The sequence below is a fragment of the Ornithodoros turicata genome, chromosome 2, assembly GCF_037126465.1.
Source record: "Ornithodoros turicata isolate Travis chromosome 2, ASM3712646v1, whole genome shotgun sequence".
NCBI lineage: Eukaryota > Metazoa > Arthropoda > Arachnida > Ixodida > Argasidae > Ornithodoros > Ornithodoros turicata.
This window is the reverse complement of record NC_088202.1, coordinates 110,975,162-110,993,476: the sequence shown is the minus strand read 5'-3', so window position 1 is coordinate 110,993,476 and position 18,315 is coordinate 110,975,162. Positions and strand designations below refer to the sequence as shown.

The following is an 18,315-nucleotide window of genomic DNA, read 5'->3' as shown; positions in this document are numbered from 1 at the left end:
CAAACCACCAGTCTCCGTGCGCTCCTTAGCCTCGCTCCCACCGACGACACAACAGGGGTGGACTGCCAAAATAGTTCTTCCCGTTGGGATGAATACTGGTGGCTGCCGTCTTTAATGAGTATGATTGACGACAACGTAACATTCGATAGAACTGGTCATCCGGTAAACATCTGAGTAGCTTATCAACATTCGAAAGCTCAAGGAAAAAGAAGATTGCTTGCTTCCGCGTGCGATGTGCACAGTTGTTCACGTGAGGGATGCTTGCCGATACGGTATGTCTACACCGGTTCCCGAGCGGGAGAAAATGAACGGGCACGAAAATGAACGATAACACACACAGGAAGATGAAGGGACTCGGCAAACGGCAGTCCACACGTGCACGAAAGTTCCTGTAACTACCACGAGGTGGCAGCACTAATGGCAGCGCCCATTCCCTGAATCGCGTTTTTGTGTACGGTTGATCTCCGCTTCCGTTGTGGAACAACATGCTTCCAACAACATCCTTCATTCCCCTGTGTTTTTCGATAGGCCCGCAACGAAACAAGACATCGCTCTCGCTTCCTGGGAGTCTTTCTTGTACCTTGGTATGCGTTTCTCTTCTGTTCCATTTTCCGTTCCTCATTGGTACGCCATTCTCATGGTCGTTCTGTTGCATTTTCTGGTCTTCAGTGGGACACCATTTTCATGGTCATCCCATGACCATCTGTTAGAGTAAAACGCAGCGCACATAACTGATGTTGTGTTCCCCTTAGACACGTCGTCTGATACTACGTTTGGAGTACCGCCGGCAATAAGCCCACCAGTGAGTTCGCTGGCTGCGCCACGCATCGACGCTCCGTGCACTTCTGCGCCGTGCACAGGCTGCTCCAGAGCGGTGCACGGCCGTGGCGCGCCACGGCCCTAGTGAGAAGCTACCCCTTACAAAAATAAGTTTAGCCAGTCCATAGACATCCTTTGGACGTCCTATTTCCTGAATAGACTTCCTTTGCACAATGAATTTATAGCCTGTCTGTTTCACGTCTATAGAGTACAGACATCTTTTGGACTATCGTGTATCTTTTCTTTGGCCTGTCAATGGAAGATTGGCACCAACAGTCTATAGGTAATCTGCTATAGAATGGAAATGGATATCTGCCATTGCCTGCCTATTGGCTTTCTATAGACTGACAGTAGACTGGCCAATGGTCCACCATTCCCCTTCTACCATCATCATGTGCACCCTATTCGGATTTATGAACTGTGATCTGTTGAATCTGAACCTGGAATTCTGCTAAGTTCCTGTTGTGTGAAAGCGTATTGATATTTTTTTACCTGTGTTGAGAAGCAATACGTGGCCGTCATTGGCCCACGTCTAAGATCATCATAATCCTTAGTGCTGTCTGCAACAGCTTAACCAGTGCAAAGACGTAGCACGTGCGGTTAGAAAGGCATATGCAGCACCGCCATCTCATTCCTAAGAGAAAACAGATACCATATATTGCTTCGCTTTCGAGCTTCGCAAATTCGAGTGTCCTGCTTGCCTTTGACGAGTCAGAATGAAGGGTGAGATGTCCCAGCTTAATTCGATTATGCATACATCCAACACCGAAGTGAGGAATTGAGGAATTGGTTGCAGTATTAACTCACGACCAATAAAACACATGTGTTTGTAACTGCTTTCGGTTGGAGACATTCAGTAGGTCCATTGGAAGTAAAACTTGTGCAGTGCGTAATTTGCCATGCAGGTTCACATTGATACAAATAACCATCTCACTGGACAAGATTGACTTTCAATGGATCTACTGAATGTCTCAAACCGAAAGCAGTTACAAACACAGGCGTTAACTTGGCGGTGAGTTAATACTCCAAGCAATTCCTTATTTCGGTCTTGGATGTATACGTAATCCAATTTAGATGGGACACTTCACCCTTCAATCTCACTCAGAGACAAGCAGGGCACTCGAATTTGCGGAAGTTCGCAAGTCAAGCAATATATGGTATCTGTTTTCTCTTAGGAAGGAGATGCCAATGCTACGTGCTCAGAGGTGGACGTCCTGAAAGCACTGGAATTAAGCTATTGCGAATGACACTGGTGATTATACACGATGATCCTAGCCGTGCGCCAATGATGGCCATGTATTGCTTCTCAACACAGGTTAAAAAACATCAATACACTTTCACACAACAGGAACTCGACATAATTCCACATTCAGATTCAACATATAACAGTTCATGAATCCGAATTGGGTGCATGTGATGATGATGATACAAAAGGGCATGGTGGACCACTGGCCAGTCTATTGTCAGTCTATAGAAAGTCAACAGACAGGCAATAGCAGATCATTGCTTTCTATAGCAGGTTAATTGTCTATAGACTGTTCGTGCCAATCTCCCATTGACAGGCCAAAGAAAGGATAAACGGTAGACCAAAAGATGTCTACGGACTTGAAATAGACAGGCTATATAAATTCAATAGACACTTTGTGTATAGACATGCTATCAGTTGGCCATAATTTTTTTCATAAGGGCGCGTGTGGTACCCATCGCCGCTCAGCACTACTAGTGACTTTTCCCTCGCATCGCACAGAAAATCCTGGGTGGTACCAGGGTGATGCTGTGGCAGTTTTACAATATTAAATCAAAGTCTTGTTTGCCTCGTCTCTCTCTTTTTTCTTCACCTTCTTCCTCTTGCATGTTGGTTGGTTTGGTTCTAAGAAACAATAAAATGGAGATTTTGGCTTCACTAGTGTGGGGCCCGCAACTCCACATCACTTGCACCAGTTCCTTTGGTGGAAAACTCCTGTAATGATGATGCCAACGGAGAGGATGATGATGGTGGTGGTGATCATGATGATGATGCATCTTGCATGCATCACCAACTAGTCCGTCCCTTGTCCATGCCCCGCCCTCTCCTGATGAATGTCCTCACCCATAGAATAACCTCTAGCAAATTATGTTGCTCCACTTAAAATTGAGTTGCATGCACCTCGTAGATGAAAGGACAGCTATGAAATGAAACTTACCGGTAACAACCAGCTTGAGAACTTTGGTAACGCGGCGCACAGAGTCATCATCGCCGAACTCCCGGCACTCCCACAGGCCGTCGTCTGCCCTGGTCACTGCGCTAATGGTGAGCGCAGCCGTCCCGTCGCGCGAGATGTTCCACTGCCGTCTGCCGCCCGAAGCGCCTACATCCAGTACAACGGGGTGGCCGTTGCGCATCCACTGCACGCTCCCTCCGGGTGTCTCGAGAAAGCATGGAATACTCAGGCTTTCGCCAGGATTCACCACTTTCTCTGCTGGTTCGTCGCTGTCAACAGGCGTCACCCGTCCAACAAGTGCGGAGATCAGGAGTAGAAAGGAGAGGGCGCCAACTGTTCGAGTGAAAGAAAAGGAAATGGTTGTAACACTTGTGCTATACTTGGGCGAAGCGTACTAAAATTTTGTCTTTGGAAAAGAGTCACGGTACTCGCCAAACAAGCAAGCTACCCTGCCATGCAGTGCAATACACAGTCATCGTGTCCCGCTTCCTTCATTTTTGTTTGTCCTTATACGGTTTATTGAGAACATCAGAGCACCATTGGAAAGTATAAAATGGCAATTAAAAATGATAATGATAACTATTGGAAGTTAGTAAAATGACAGCAGTGTTATATTCACTTCGCGGTGAAAGGCGGAAAGGTACAAGGCTCACTCGAAATTGTTCAAAGATCATGCTTGAAATTGACCCGGAAATTTGCGAGGAATAAAAGCAGTCGAAAATCGCTCCCATCGCTTCTTGCATAGTACACGACGAACCTCAACAGTTGGTTGACTTCACAATTCTATCGGTACACTTCGAGAATGTTCACGTACTACGCGCAACGACAGATATTCCAGTGGGAATATTGAATTTACCTACCCCAGAAGAACAAGGCCTGTGCTGTACTAATTACGTTATGGCTGCACGGCAGATGTCGCAGAGCGCAGCGTATAGACGGAACTGCGGTCTCAAATATAAACGTGCAGAGTAGAATCCTCTTAACTGAGCAAAGAACGTAACATGAGAGAAAGAAAAAAAAAACGAAAAAAAAAACAAGAGAAATACGAGCCTTCTTGAGTCGGTTGCCCGACATATTGGAACGATATGTATGTTTATGTATTTTACACTATTTTCAGGAGCGACGTCGTTCTTCATGAGTTGATTTAACAAAGCATGCCCCGCGTTTTTGCCATTTGTCGAGGGAGGTAACATTTAGTAATTTAGTAACAGTCCCTCCTGCACTGCTATTCAGCTCACCTTCAGTTCGGTAGCAAGAGGAAATGCTATACATGTGTTTCTCTCTAAGTATGTCTTTACCCTTTTCAGCTTTTCGGGCATCCTCCGGTTTGAGGGAAAACGGTATGTTGCCATACTCCTCCGCATGCAGCTGCAAGATCCACAACTTCCCCGCATGCCGAGTAGTCCTTCTCTTTGTTTGCTACGCAGGCGCTGCTTGGACACTTTATAGCTTTGAACACATGAAAAGCCGTCGGGTGCTGGCCCCTACATCAGCAGGTGAAGCGCACGCACACGCATGCAGAAGTCAAACAATCGTGTTGACATTCTGCGAACTTACTACTCCTGTGGGGCAACAGGCCGTAAGCTGGCTTCATAGGTATATGCATTTCTTCATATATCCAATAAAATCTAGTTATTGTTTGTTTTATTGAATCTATTGTCTAGGTCTCTTTGCTGTTAACGTTTTTCATACTCTTCGTCTTTCGTGCTCTTTTTTTTATTCTTTTCTTTTTTCTTTTTTTTGCACGCCAGGACTATGGGTGTATCCGCACACGACTACGTCGAGTCTTACATCTCTGTGTATTTTTTTCTTCATCTAACCTAAACTAGCATACCTAAGATCTCTCAACACATTGTAATAGAGCACCAATAACGCGGGAACTTCGTGCAGCGACAAAGACTTCGTAAAGAAAACACAGGAAGTAGATTTGATTAGATTTGATTTAGCACAGGACTTTTTTTTTTTTCGCTTATAAACGATTTGTGAACAGCTAACGTTCTTGGAGAAACCGTTTATAAATTGAAGTATTCATACATCAAAGTTTGGAACAAGCAAGGAGAAGTATCTTCTCCCAAAAAGAGGGCAGGGTTCATAAAACGAGAGAATTTGTAAATCAAAGGTTGACTGTGCCTATGTGCTTGCTTCTTATTCCTCTCTCCATTTCTTTTATATTCATTTTGTACGCTGGATTGCATTGTATTGCATTTCCAAAGATAATAATATGGAGATTGTGGCTCCCCAAGTGCAGATTCGGCGATTCCACCTCACTTGCACCGCTAAGGAGTTCATAGTACAGCCCGCCCGGATGCTGCCTTGGAAGCATAGGTGAGCATATACCTTTCCTGTTTATCGTGTGTACTGTATACTCATTACCTGGAATCTCAAGTAGCTACTACTGCTACTTACTACTTACTTAAGTACTTCTCGAATTTAAGTGGTTTTTCTAGCAACTTTATTATTTCGTACTATCAGGACATGGGACTGCTGAAATCTCCTCCCCGAGTACTAGACCCTAACAAAATCCCCGTCCTCAGGAAGTGGTTGTCCTTCTACTCGAATAGAGTACGGTTGTACAGGCGTCAACTGTTTCCGTAGACTGATGTGTGCTCGCCTTCCTTCCTCATGGAGGCTTATCGTCCGTGTCATGGTGCAGTGTTGTATCCGCTGCCGAGCAAAACGGTGGCGCAGTCTTCGCGAACTTAAGTTCCTGCGAATCACTTTTCGAGGCAGCTCTGCCTAAAACGACTAAGATTATTTACCAGAAGAAAACCTGTAAAAACTACATTGCCCGTGCACATGTTGAGGAACGCAGCAAACGAGTGCGTCTTTTTATTTATTTTTCTCCCAAATTCGAGTTTTAGTCATGGATTCTGCCACGAGCTCCTTTGCTTTTTACCTATTTTATCAAAACGACCAATGGCTCTTTCGTCCTCTATGATTTATGTTACTCGGAGCTTTAAGCGCAGCAGTGGGACGGCGGTGGTGGTGATGGTGAAAGCGAGACGGCACAATCCTTACAACCAATGACACCGCAAATAGTGATTCCAGCTTATAAACAGCCAGTGAGAATGCAAAAAAAGTACACAAGCTGCTGTAATACGACTCCTAGCAGTTTTGCTGAGAAGGAAACATTTAAAGGCGCGCACTAAGCGCTAGTAGTTCTGCACCTCTGCTGCCCTAATCTGTTTACTCCGTTAATATACGCCTCTTTTCAAGCGAAACAATTTGCCTTAATATCTGCAGCATCCATAACACGGCACGCGCCAGTTATGAAGGCTCGGCCACATAAAGTGGTCGGCGAAGTGCAGGCCGGTCGTGCTCGCCCGACACAGAATCCATTGTTCGAGCGCCACATGGAGTGTGCGATCAATCTAATAAACTACCAGCGCTAAGCAAATCTTGTCTGCTGCTTGGAAATGCCTCCCCCCACCCCTCTTCGCATGCTTCAACTCCCCGTCTGTTTCCTAGCAATTTGGCAAGGAATGCGTTTAGTGCACCCGGAGAGAACAGGCTTCGTCGTGATTCATATATTTTGCAACGTGACTTCTTATATAAAATCACGACGTTAAAAAAAGAAAAAAAGTTCACTGACACTGTGGACAGAAAGATTATGATCGAAAGGATAGGTGAAGTACACAAAATGTTCTGTAAGCACTACATGTGACATATGCCTAGGCTCTTCACGATTACATGACTTGGGCGTATGCTGTTATTTTTACGTCTGGGAGAACCTCTACGTTTACAACGGCTTCTGGCTTCTTTTTCTTGGAACGTGATTATCTGTTGCTGACACGAGAGCAGTAACTAACTATCCTCATATTTTATGTCTTTAAAAGGATTACAAGGCACAGGCAAGGGTTACAACAGGTACAAGGCACAGAAGGGTCAAAGTAACCGCAACCTAAAACCAACATTACTTACGGTGATACTCAGTTACTGTTAGGAAGCTTTTTTTTTCTAGAGCACAATTGTGATTTAATTCATTTAAAACAATGGGGATGGGGGGAAAGGATTACAAAATCGAAATTTTTAACAAAAATACCAGGGACAGATCGATTTCCAAGCATCCATTCCTAGGTATAACTTGCCACCGTAGCTCGTGACGAGGTATTCTTGGCGTCCCGCTACGGGGAATACGTGAGAAGAAAGGTGTGAGAGAAAATGCTCACTCACACCCGACCATCCGGCGGTACGTCACGGCAATGTCACGTGAGCTGGTGAGATCCTCCAGCTGGGTCCTTCGCGTCGGCGGCTGTCGCGATAAAATAGGAATAACTCGATCTGCATGGAGATATATTAATTTCGAGCGAAAGAGCTCGGAGGAGAGTTACTACTAGTAGTAATACTTCTGCCGTGCACATTTCAAGTTAATTGTGACATGAAAAAAAAAAAAACATTTTGTCTTTAAAGCCTCTTCTAGTGATGCCCCTTCGCGTAATGCTGCATGAGAGTCACATGTGGCCCTTTTAGGCGTCAGAAATGGATGTATTGTGCCTAGAAAGGGCGGTACTATTTTGACACTGTCAGGTACGCGTACTGACGAAAACATGCTTTAGGGAGTCATTGCGATGCCTTTTATTAATGCAAAAACTTTTATTTTTACAACCGTACAGTCCCTGCGTTATTAGGTGTACCTGTTTCGAGCGGAGCAGCGCCCGTGCAGGCGCTAGAAAGCGCATTTCTCGCCTTCACTCACCGAAGCCACTATTTGCTCTTTTCAAAGCTCCGAAGGCTTTCAGGGTAAAATCTGACAACGCAAAATGGGCCAACGGAAAGGCAACTTTCTTAATTTCATTCCAGCGATAACTAATGCCTCACGGCAAATTGGCTGATGTGCGAGTGTTTAACGAGCCTGCGAAAGAAAAGGCGCGCAGTCGTTCATCACAAGCCATGTCTTAAGAGCAAGAACAGGAGCAGCGCCAACTCCAGTTCGACTCTGCAGCTGAGGCTAATTTTCTTCATTCTTTCCGCGAGAGCTTAAGTAGCTGGCAAAGCAAACAAATAGGGTAAATTTTGGAGGTTCTGCGGCGACAGGGCGGAGTACAAACAACAACCCTCTGAGTAAATTAGTTTGCTCGCCAGAATGGTGGTGGCAATTAAGTACGGCTGCCTCAGGGTCTAACGGCATCGATCTGTTCGGCCTGGGAAGTCAGTTAAAACAAGACTCAAGTACTGGTCCCGCTAATTTACTTGTCCATTGCTAGCATAGGTAAATAATACGGGATGCTCGATTGTGTACGGTCTTTGTACTGGGACAGGTCGATTGTTTTTGCAAACGTTTTCCATGCTGCTTTGAGTGACGAATGAAAGATGTACACGTAGCTGTCGGTCCCTTGACGGAACGGTAGCAGCGGCCAGGCGCTAGTGTTTCAATAGTAAGTTTTTTCAATAGTAAGTAAGGTGTCGCCTTTGCGTATACGTAAGGAATAGAATGCTGGTTCTGCGCAATGCAAAAAGCTCTGTTTATGTATTCAGCGTGCGCAGAACGACCCATGCTATCTCTTACGTATACTCAAAGGCGATAGCGTACGATATACTAGAACTCACTAATAGCGAGTGTTCGCAGACCGTCGATAACGTGGCTTACGAAGCACCCTGTTCACCGCACCCAATCACCAGATAATATTCTGCGGCCCGGTTTCACCAACACCAATTAAAATTTGAACCGAGATCAGCGGTGCCTTGACTTCAACGCTTACTACCTCAGACAGACGAGCACGTTTAAAGGGACCGAAAAGTGAAAAATATCACCCATATTTTTGCCCACTGTTGTGCACAACATCGTTGTTTGATAAGATACAGAAAGCATTACTTCTCAATTCGGCATATTTTTTGCGTATTAATATTTTGAAGATTGCCGGAACATGGACGGTGCTGCCAGCGAACGGCGAAAAAGAACAACTTGGGTTTCAGGTCCAGGGCTCCCAGGGATTGGTCAAACCTTACCACGTGAGAGCCCAGCTAAACGCCATTTTAAAAATGACGCTCACTTCCATAGCTTCTACGTTAATAAAGCATTCAGCTATTTCGCTGCTACGAGATACGATCCGCCGCCCCATCTGCAAAGCCGTCTGTGTTAGCGCGTTTATTGTTTACGTCGTGGGCGGTCGTGTTGGTCGCGCGAAGAGAAGTGAATGACATGTTCGTGGTTGTTGTGTCAATTATTCGAGAGCTACATATGCCTGGTGTAGTTTTGGTGTTCGGGGTGCAAAAATCATGTTCGTTCACCATCGCTGTCGGGCGTTTTCTATCACAAGATTCAACAGGAGAGTGCGCGAAAACGAATGTGGTTCGAAACACTCGGTTATTAGATGTAGCAGTCGTGTCGTGTGTGCTGAGCTCATTTTGCTGCCAATGAGTACGAAGATGCCGTAGAAGGCGAATTGCGAAGACGTCCGAAGCACACTGATGCTCAGTACCCAGTGATTTTGCTTCACCGAGGTGACGAGTTCAACACAACGTCTTAGGTATGTACAGGCGTCACACATGTATAAATTATAATATACCGACGACGTATTCCATTTAACTTATGTTATCCTACTTGTCCCGTACTCAACATTGTCAACATCAAGAAATTTAATTTTAGGGGCCTTCCAGTGTTGAAGTGGCGCAAGACTGCTTCGTGTGTATGTGATCCAGGCACTAAAGTTGACATGACAGAAATAGCTGGAAGCAGGTATGTAAAGTCCGCAGATGGAAGCACTAGATTTGTTACGTGTTGCAGACTTTGTGACATTTTTTTGAGTCTTTGGACAGGTGCAGAACATTAGTATGACGTCAACAAGAGGAGAAGAAACCGATGAGAACTACTAGCTTGTTTGAAGGGTACAAGAATACTTCCTGTTGAGATGTAGTTATGACTTTATGACTAAGGAATGCTAATTAATTTTCTAGAGATGCATCCTCTACACTTGAATGCCCAGTGAAACAGCAAACGTTCATTGTCTTTGAAGCCCCACTACTGGAATTGTTCAATGTGTGTCAGAGCTGCAGTGAGCCATGCAAGGTTACCACATCATATTAGTCCTAAATTTGCAGAGTTACCCTATCTCGGACGCAACTGTCATTTCTCTTTAATGCTCTTGCGATCCTACCTTCTCAGAGATTAATGTGGTTCACCACACACTGCATGGGCGCTGCCTTTCTCTATACTCATGCTTTCGGTTTCTTGTTCTGTTGAATAAATCTTCATTTGAGTTCACAGCCATCACACTGTCTACTGTGTTTGCCCCTCATCTATATTGCTGTGCTGTAACGGTATAGCACATCAACATGCCAACCAAACACACCAAACAACCTTGCCTAGTCCTACTTTTGGATGGAAACTATACGATGTGGTAACATCCACATATATATATATATATAATGTTTTAGTCGACGGTGATTTGATGTTTTTGTACAACCTTCATTGTACATTTCTTTTGTCTCACTTAGCATGTCTGAAGAAATGTTCTGATCTTCATCAAGATGACAGGTCATTGTTTGATCTGCAGCATTATTTTTCCTGTAATCTTTTCACCAACAGAGAATACAAAAGTGAACAAATGGTAAAATATAACTAGCTTGTTAAATTCAAAACGGAAAGACAAAACTGTTTATACTTCTCTTGTTTATTTTGTTGGAGGTTTTACAACTCTATCAAGTACGTCAAAACATCAGAGGGCAGGAAGTCCTACTCTGTTTCCTAAATCCCTGGACAATAAAAAAGAAAGATATAGTTTGAGTTGTGACAAAATGTTGCTTCTGCTCTTATATTATATTTCAATTAAATGTTACGATGCATTTGTAGTGCACACTGAAGCCAGTTTCAATTTGCAGGGCTGTCAAAAGTACTTTACAAAAGTACATCTGAATTACAGTAACAGAGAACTTATGCAATCAATTATTTAGCCATTTTGGAGTACTATGCACACCATGGTGCATGGTTAACTTTGAACCCATATAAAGGGTTAATAATACTTCAAGTCAGACCTCAAGTCCTTCTTTACAAATGTTAGTTGGCGACGTGATAATGAATCAGTTACAAGTACTCTGTTTAGAAAAACAGAGTTAATTAAGTGTTAAATCCCAATCTTCGTTCAATTATTAGTTGACATCTGGAAACGTGGTCACTAAGAAGTATACTAAAAGGTTATGAACACAGTTCAGCTGAATGACACTGACGAAAATTATCTTACTTAGTCCTCACATATACAATTGAGACACCTATAGCGGTATAATCTACAAATACATCTATGCCCACAAGTTACTTAACCCTCCAGGAACAAACTATTAGTTATAATATGCTGTGACAGCAAAGAAAAAGCAATGAGAAAAACTTGCAGCAAACAAGAAATGAAAATATGACTATGGAAAGTAAACAAAATACAGAAACCGACACTGAAGATTTTTGTTTAAGTTTAATTTGTACAAGCTTTCGCGTGGAGGTCCACGCTTCCTCAGGTACAAAGTGCTACTTACAAGTACAAAGTACCACTTCACTTTGTACCTGAGGAAGCGTGGACCTCCACGCGAAAGCTTGTACAAAGTAAACTTAAACAAAAATCTGCAGTGTCGGTTTCTGTATTTTGTTTATTTGATCTACAGGACTTGACTCCCCTCTTCGTATACGCTTCTGCTATGAAAAATATAAATACTTCTACAGGTCAGCGCACTGACGGGAAAGGATCCCTAATAGCATGCATGACGCATATCGAGATCCAGTGGAGTACTTTCTATTGTATTTTCTCGGAGCACCCCATATCCTTCTTGTAATGGCCGACAGGTGGTATAACGGAATTTCCTGCAGAAATAAGGGTTTTCCGTCCAGTTTGCCGTTCAAGTAGCGCGTAAAGACACACGGCGCTGCCGTGTTGTTGTCATGTATGGTTTCTCGGATGTAAAAGACACTTGCAGTACTTCGGTGTCAAGGCACAGTATTTCGAAATATTCGTTAGTTCTGATGCAATCAACTGTCTGCTTTTCACACGCATTCTCTACCTCTCGGCAGCAAAAACCGTAGTATCCATCCATAGTATCCGTCGGTTTGCATTTCACACATGAACACCTGCACGACGAAAAAACAGCGCTTGTTTCGGCTTACACAAGTGCTTCTCCCTGATACATGGAAATTTCACGAAGCAGTCCATGTGCACGGCACGGTGAGCTACGGGTGAGGACGAATGTGACTCCGGTAAATCTCTGGACGAGGAATCTTCTGCTGCGAAACACACACTTTCCAGCACGCTAACGCACGAACAACAGTTCTGTGTGAGCGACAGTTCTCGAATGCGGAATTCCAGCGCACTCATGTTCAACAGGCTCGACATTCTCGACGTAGAAAGTGGTCACAAATGCCCACTGCCATTTTCGTTTTCGCCGGATTAGCGACCGGAAGTGCCCGTATTACATGCGTCCTCGACAGATGGCGCGGGGTCATGCAATTGTTGACAGACTGCTCGGTTTCCTACCAAGTCTCTGGACATGCAATTATGGAAAATTCGATTACAGATAAACTACAGCGTTTCCAGCGGAGTTCTCTGATATTTGAACTTTTGAATGTTCAAGCTTTTCGCTGAACATAAAGTTTCGATAGGTTTATATTCACTTTTGGAACCTTTAATGTCATTTCCCGTAGCACCATTTCCCATAGCACCGTGCGTTGAAATGGCATTTATCGTGCCCATCTGACAGGGGTATAACTCTGCTTTACCAAAGAGAGAGTTATTGTCACTAAAACGTTCATCACGTCACCAACTAACGCTTGTAAATAAGAATTAGGGGCTGAGTTCAAATTTTAGCAACCCTTGATCTCGTTTCAAAGTTAACCAGCGTTGGTGAAACCGGGCATGAGTCATCCACGCTGTCATTGGTTCAGGTATAGGTATACGGTAGCTTCACGGTGGCGTTATCAACGGTCCACTAATACCCCTGTCACACGACATATTAAATGGCATTCCCATCGAATGACATTTGTACCGAACGTCATACGTTTGTATTGCTCGAGCTACACGAAGAAACAGAATGTCATTCGCAAATTACGTCACTGTCAATGATTCAGACACTAGGGCCGAACCTATCGAGCTATTATGCCAGGTACATTCGTTAGATTCTTATTTCTTTTCTTCGAAACGAGCGAAACACTAGGTTCGACACAATCGTTGTGTTTTGTTGGCGACACTCAGTTGGCTAAGTACCACAAGCCAAGGCAAGCGTCAATCCCACAGGCGAGGGGGTCGATTGGGAACGGGACTAGCTTTCTGAAAAAGTGTTAAGCCATCCTTCCTTCTTGTCAAAAGTAATTAAATTCGTGACAACAAATGTAGCACAACTTTTCGTTCGTGTTTAATTTCTCCGAACGGGTTATCGTTGCTTGTTTTGCTACCCCTCTACTGACAAGGGTACGCAGTCAGGGCGCGAGGGAAGAACGAATGAGTCCCACGAACACATTCGCAGGTATTGCCATTTGGTTCCACCGTGTGACAAGGAACGAATGTCATTCAGTGCGAACGTCATTCGCTAGGAATGCCGTTCAATGTGCCGTCTGACAAGGGTATAACGCTCTCTAATCTCAGTGTGCTTTTGCGCTCATATAGGAGGGTAATAGAGAATTGTAGTTTACCGGAAGCACGAAACGATGCCAAAAAGTGGGCTCATGATTCCAAGCTCGACAATTCCCCTTCAAACGAATACCGCAATTGGCTTGTAGTGTTTTCGGAACCGTTATCGTGAACGCCCTGCTATCACAAAACAACAGGCCCAGGAAATCAGAACAGAAGATGGTGGGATCCGTTCCCAAGTTTCGTCCCTTTCTTAAGCGCGAACGGCAATTATTTCGCCAACCCCATCGTGCCGCACGTAAAGAAAATTAGAGACAGCTCTGCAGATACTACAATGGCGCGTCACCCTGCCATGATGCGTTCAAGCCAATGGGACGGGGTCCTCTGTGGAACAACTGATTAGGAACAGACAGAAGAAAGCAAACACCAGCCATGGAGCCCCGCTGCATCGCTGGAGCGCTAACACTCAACGTAGCCAAGAAAGCCTGACGATCCACCTGAGTGGCTTTCTCATCCCCACCCTACAACCACATCATCCAGCGTAGTTGATGGATGCGAGGAGATATGGAAGAAGAGTAAGGCGCAACCCCCGTGAGCGACTTTTAAAATAACCTCTCCATTTCTTCACGGCGCGACAGTGACTCGGGCATCCAGCCACCATTCCAAATATATCGCACTGAAGATCTGCGGGTTCGCACCGCTTCACGGGCGTCGGAATTTCTTGAGGCATCCATCAGGAAGAACCATTGGCGTTCACTGGAGCATCGCAACTGTCGAGATAAGCTCTTATCTCTGCGCGATCTTGACGAGGATGTGTTTCCGAGGGGCCGCTTCCAGTGTCCTCACACCAGAGAGGAGAAGCGATCCGTTTGACAGAAACGGGAGCAATTTGTTGTCAGCACGCGTTTCTGCACTGGCGAATGTGGTTGGCAGTTGTAAGTCTATCTCTTCTTTGGTGGTGACGTTTTATTCGGGTGTGTTACGTGACTTGAATGGCGATGCAGCCGTCGAGGTGGAAACGGGCCTCATGTTTGCTTTTGTTATGTGGGAGAGAGATGGAATAGCCAACTTGCGTGACACTGACGAGTTCTGTATGCTGTGTGATAATTTTTGTGGCCCGTGCCGCGTTGCGTGAAAATGGCGAAATAGACAAGTCTGTATCGTCCTGCGCTGAACTTTTTTAGGGGTTCGTTGGAAGACAGCGCACACATTTGTGCTCACTTTTGTGTTTATAAAACGTCCACAGTTCACGGGAACCTCAGTTTTTATGGAATAGCATCGAAGCGTTGGGCTTTGACATGCTCACAGCTTTCAATTTTGGCGTGCTATATCAAACTGTGTCACGACAGTTTAGGTACCTGTAGCATGTTTGCATCTTTGCTATGTGGTACTACCTTAATGCATTGGGGCGCTGAACTGCCGTATAGTATACAGCCAGGATCACATTAGAGACGCCACAAGAGTAATTTTGTGTACATGGGGATCCTTTAACGTGCACAATGACCCACACTGTTTAACTCGTAGCTAGGTAAATTATTCTTCTATGGGTAGTTTCCGGTTTAGTTCAACAACATCTCGATTCGAATCTTCAGCGATTAAACGAAAACACTTCAAACATTCAAACCATTTTCACACCACCAAGCGTCTTGTGTTGAAAGCACACATCGAAAAACCCACATCAACACAGCTTTTTGCGACTAATACCCAAAACGCACTGATACAGGATCCACATCGCGTGCAGCGATTGTGATCGTTCTCAGGGTCTCGGCGACAGAGATCAACAACGCAGACACGTGTCCCCCGTTCGCGAACGGTTACGCCTCATTTCGTCCAAACATTTATTTCGTCCAAGTACTCACAACGTCCAAATATTTCATTCGTCCGAAAAAAATCGGACGTACTGAACACTTGAACGAAATGAACAGGCGACGAGAAACTTGCCCAGCGCGTCCAATACCCGTACCGTCCAATAGCCCATTTCGTCCAAATGGGGGAATTCCCAAAGGCTATGCTCCTTTCGGCAGACGACTGCCTAAGGTTCTGCTCCTTTCGGCAGGCGACTGCCTGGCTGCATTCATGAAAGCACAGGCCATTTTGATACTGGGTGAATGGCAGGTGACTGTACTTCTTCGTCTTCTCGCTAGTCGCACTACCGGTTCCGGGTTGACAAGATGGCGGCAATGACAGCGACCCGCACGAAGAAAACAACATAGACAAACGCCGAAACAGATTAAATCGCATTTGTATTAATGTGAGTTTATTTCAAGTAGACATCCTGTACCAGTGTTTTCTTTTCATTTCAAACTTCTGGAAGTATTGCGGTCCACCAGACGGCTGCAAATGAACGAATCACGAACGAATGAATCACGAACGTGAAGTGCGGACGGTACGGCGTGCCCAGCAGGATTGCGCCGACCAGGATTGCCGACCGATCCAGATTGTCTGTGACAGTGAGTTTTGGGTATAACGTCCTGCCCCATTGTGCCTTGGGATAGTGGGCCGCACCTTACGCGGCGAATTTCCCCATTCATTATCTTTAACTTATTTGTTGTTGTTGTTGCGACTAACAATACAGAGCACTTCGATGGTAATTTCATTAGGTAGCGTGAAGATTGCGAGGTGAACAATGAGCAACATTCATGCACAACGAGGCGTGAGAATCTAGTTTGCCCGAGAAATCGGATCACGACCGACCTTCTGCTCTTTCTAACTTTTGTAACTGCAACGCGAAATCGTCAAATATGAGCGTATTGTAGGAGAACGTAAAAGTTTCACGATAACGTTTCTGAAAACAAACATGATAAGACAATCGCATTATTCATTTGGAGGGGCTGACGTCACGTTGCTGGTATCTGATTGACTCATGCCGATACGGCATCGCAATAGGAGGGCGCTTACGATTCTGTATTAGCGAATTCAGCTGGTCGTTAGGCTCACTCACCTCATGTGTAAATCTAGTCCCAATTTGGATTGAGGCAGCCTTGTGACATGCACGCTCAAACCAGTGCGACTTTTTCTGCGCTACAATGACCAGCTGGATTCGCTATAAAAACCCCTATTGACTGCACTAACTTGTTGCGCCTCCGATGCAATCAAGGCGAAGTAGACAGTGTCGTTGCAGATCGTTTGCTTCACGACTTTGCAGCAACGGTTTCATAGTAAAGAAAATATGATTCCACTCTCGTCTTTATACACTGCCATAAATTGCATATTACTTTCCCCTGAACAATCATCACATGCATGCACGCGAGAAATAATCCTATTCACACGCCATGTCTCATTTGCGGAGGCACGCACGAAGTAGTGATTCAAACGCTCGCTCCAAGTCTCAGTCAAATCACTATTCATCTAAACGGATTACCGATGCTCTGTCTAGTGGTGAAAAAAAATCATCTTTTTACTGGTTTTATATTCATGCGAGGAGATGTATTGCGTATCAACAATTCATGCGCTGTTCAGAGAAGACTGCTACTTGATGCTTGTGTTGTGTTCGTCTGTTGTGTGTTCAGCCTCAGTAGAGAGAGAGAGAGAGAGAAAGAGTGAGTGTGTGTGTACTTCCGAGGTGAAGACGGTTGAGGGGTCAGTTGACCAAAACATACCGTCGCCGGTGTCTCGTGGGTCGCAGTCGCGCGCTTGTCGTGCCAAAAGAAGGAACGTAGCAACCACTAGCAAAGAACTCCGAAACGCAAAATTTTATCCACGTGAACAGGCGACTTCACAAAATCCCAGAGAGCTTAGCGCGCCACTTTGAACTATGGGAACTTGCATATAACACAGGAGGAGAAGGTCTCCGAACTGTTTCGGTTCCTCCTATCTCGGCCCATTGCCCACGAGGTGTCAGGGTTAGGGAGAACGAAACGTGCAGGACAGTTCTCCCTTGCTCATTTCAGTAGTGTCCCAGGATGCAGCGCGTGCGCAAGGAGCACTGGGATTTCCTGAAATCGTCTATTGCAGTGGTTGGTCGCACAGTCCTAGTGTGCTAAAATGAGAATACATGTGCCGCTGTTTTATAACACCGTTTCTTCTTCTTCTTCTTTTTTTTTTTCTTTCAGTAGTTTATAGGAGCAACACGGAACCTTTTTTTTTCGGTAAGGGTGGCAATTCTGCCGGCTGTCGCTTGAATTTCCAACCGTGCTGTCCAGACTTGCCGTCCTGCGCCCCCTTAGGGAAGGCGCCCAGGGCGGCTGCTTCCCCCCCCCCCCCCTCGGAGCGATTCTCATGAGCAGAGACGTAGGAGGACGTTTTTCGACGACTGCCATACTTCACTGCTACTTTTACGGCTCGATAGCTTTAAATTTTCACTCTGGCGAATACTTCACAGATTGATCGAAATACAAAGTTAAGTAATGTCGTCGCGTGAATAAATGCCGCAGAAAGAATACAGAGTGCTCGAACATCTTGTGCATGGTCACACATTTCGAGCGGACGACGTAGAGGAGCTATTCCAGCGACGGCAAGACAGCAAATAATTTGCGGAAATGAAAAGAAGCCTGCAAATACACATTTACCAAGTCTTGCGTGTTAAAGCAAAGCGTGCTGTTGGCTTCTTTATTTCGAATGGACGACGCGAGAAAGGCTATGCACAGGGACATATATTGGCCTCTTGCATCACACACCAAACCCCTCGACAAGAGCATTCATTTGGGCTCGTTGGTGGATAGCCATCGAGAAGCACAGTGCAAGGTGCATTAAACCTAGTGATGCTACTAGTTAGCGCGTGCGCTGTGTCTTCCTTGTCCCGTACTTTGGTTGCGCTG

The 18,315-nt window shown here is 45.1% G+C and overlaps 1 protein-coding gene across 2 annotated transcripts in view; it reads right to left on the bottom strand.

The window, feature by feature from the left end:
* The window catches only part of LOC135385959 (kin of IRRE-like protein 1), a 234,995-nt gene that overhangs the window by 89,039 nt on the left and 127,641 nt on the right, over nt 1–18,315 (bottom strand). For both annotated transcript variants that reach the window (XM_064615613.1, XM_064615614.1), the window contains exon 3: nt 3,003–3,353. In XM_064615613.1, coding sequence (XP_064471683.1) covers nt 3,003–3,353 — 351 coding nt within the window. The remainder of the gene's footprint in view (nt 1–3,002; nt 3,354–18,315) is intronic.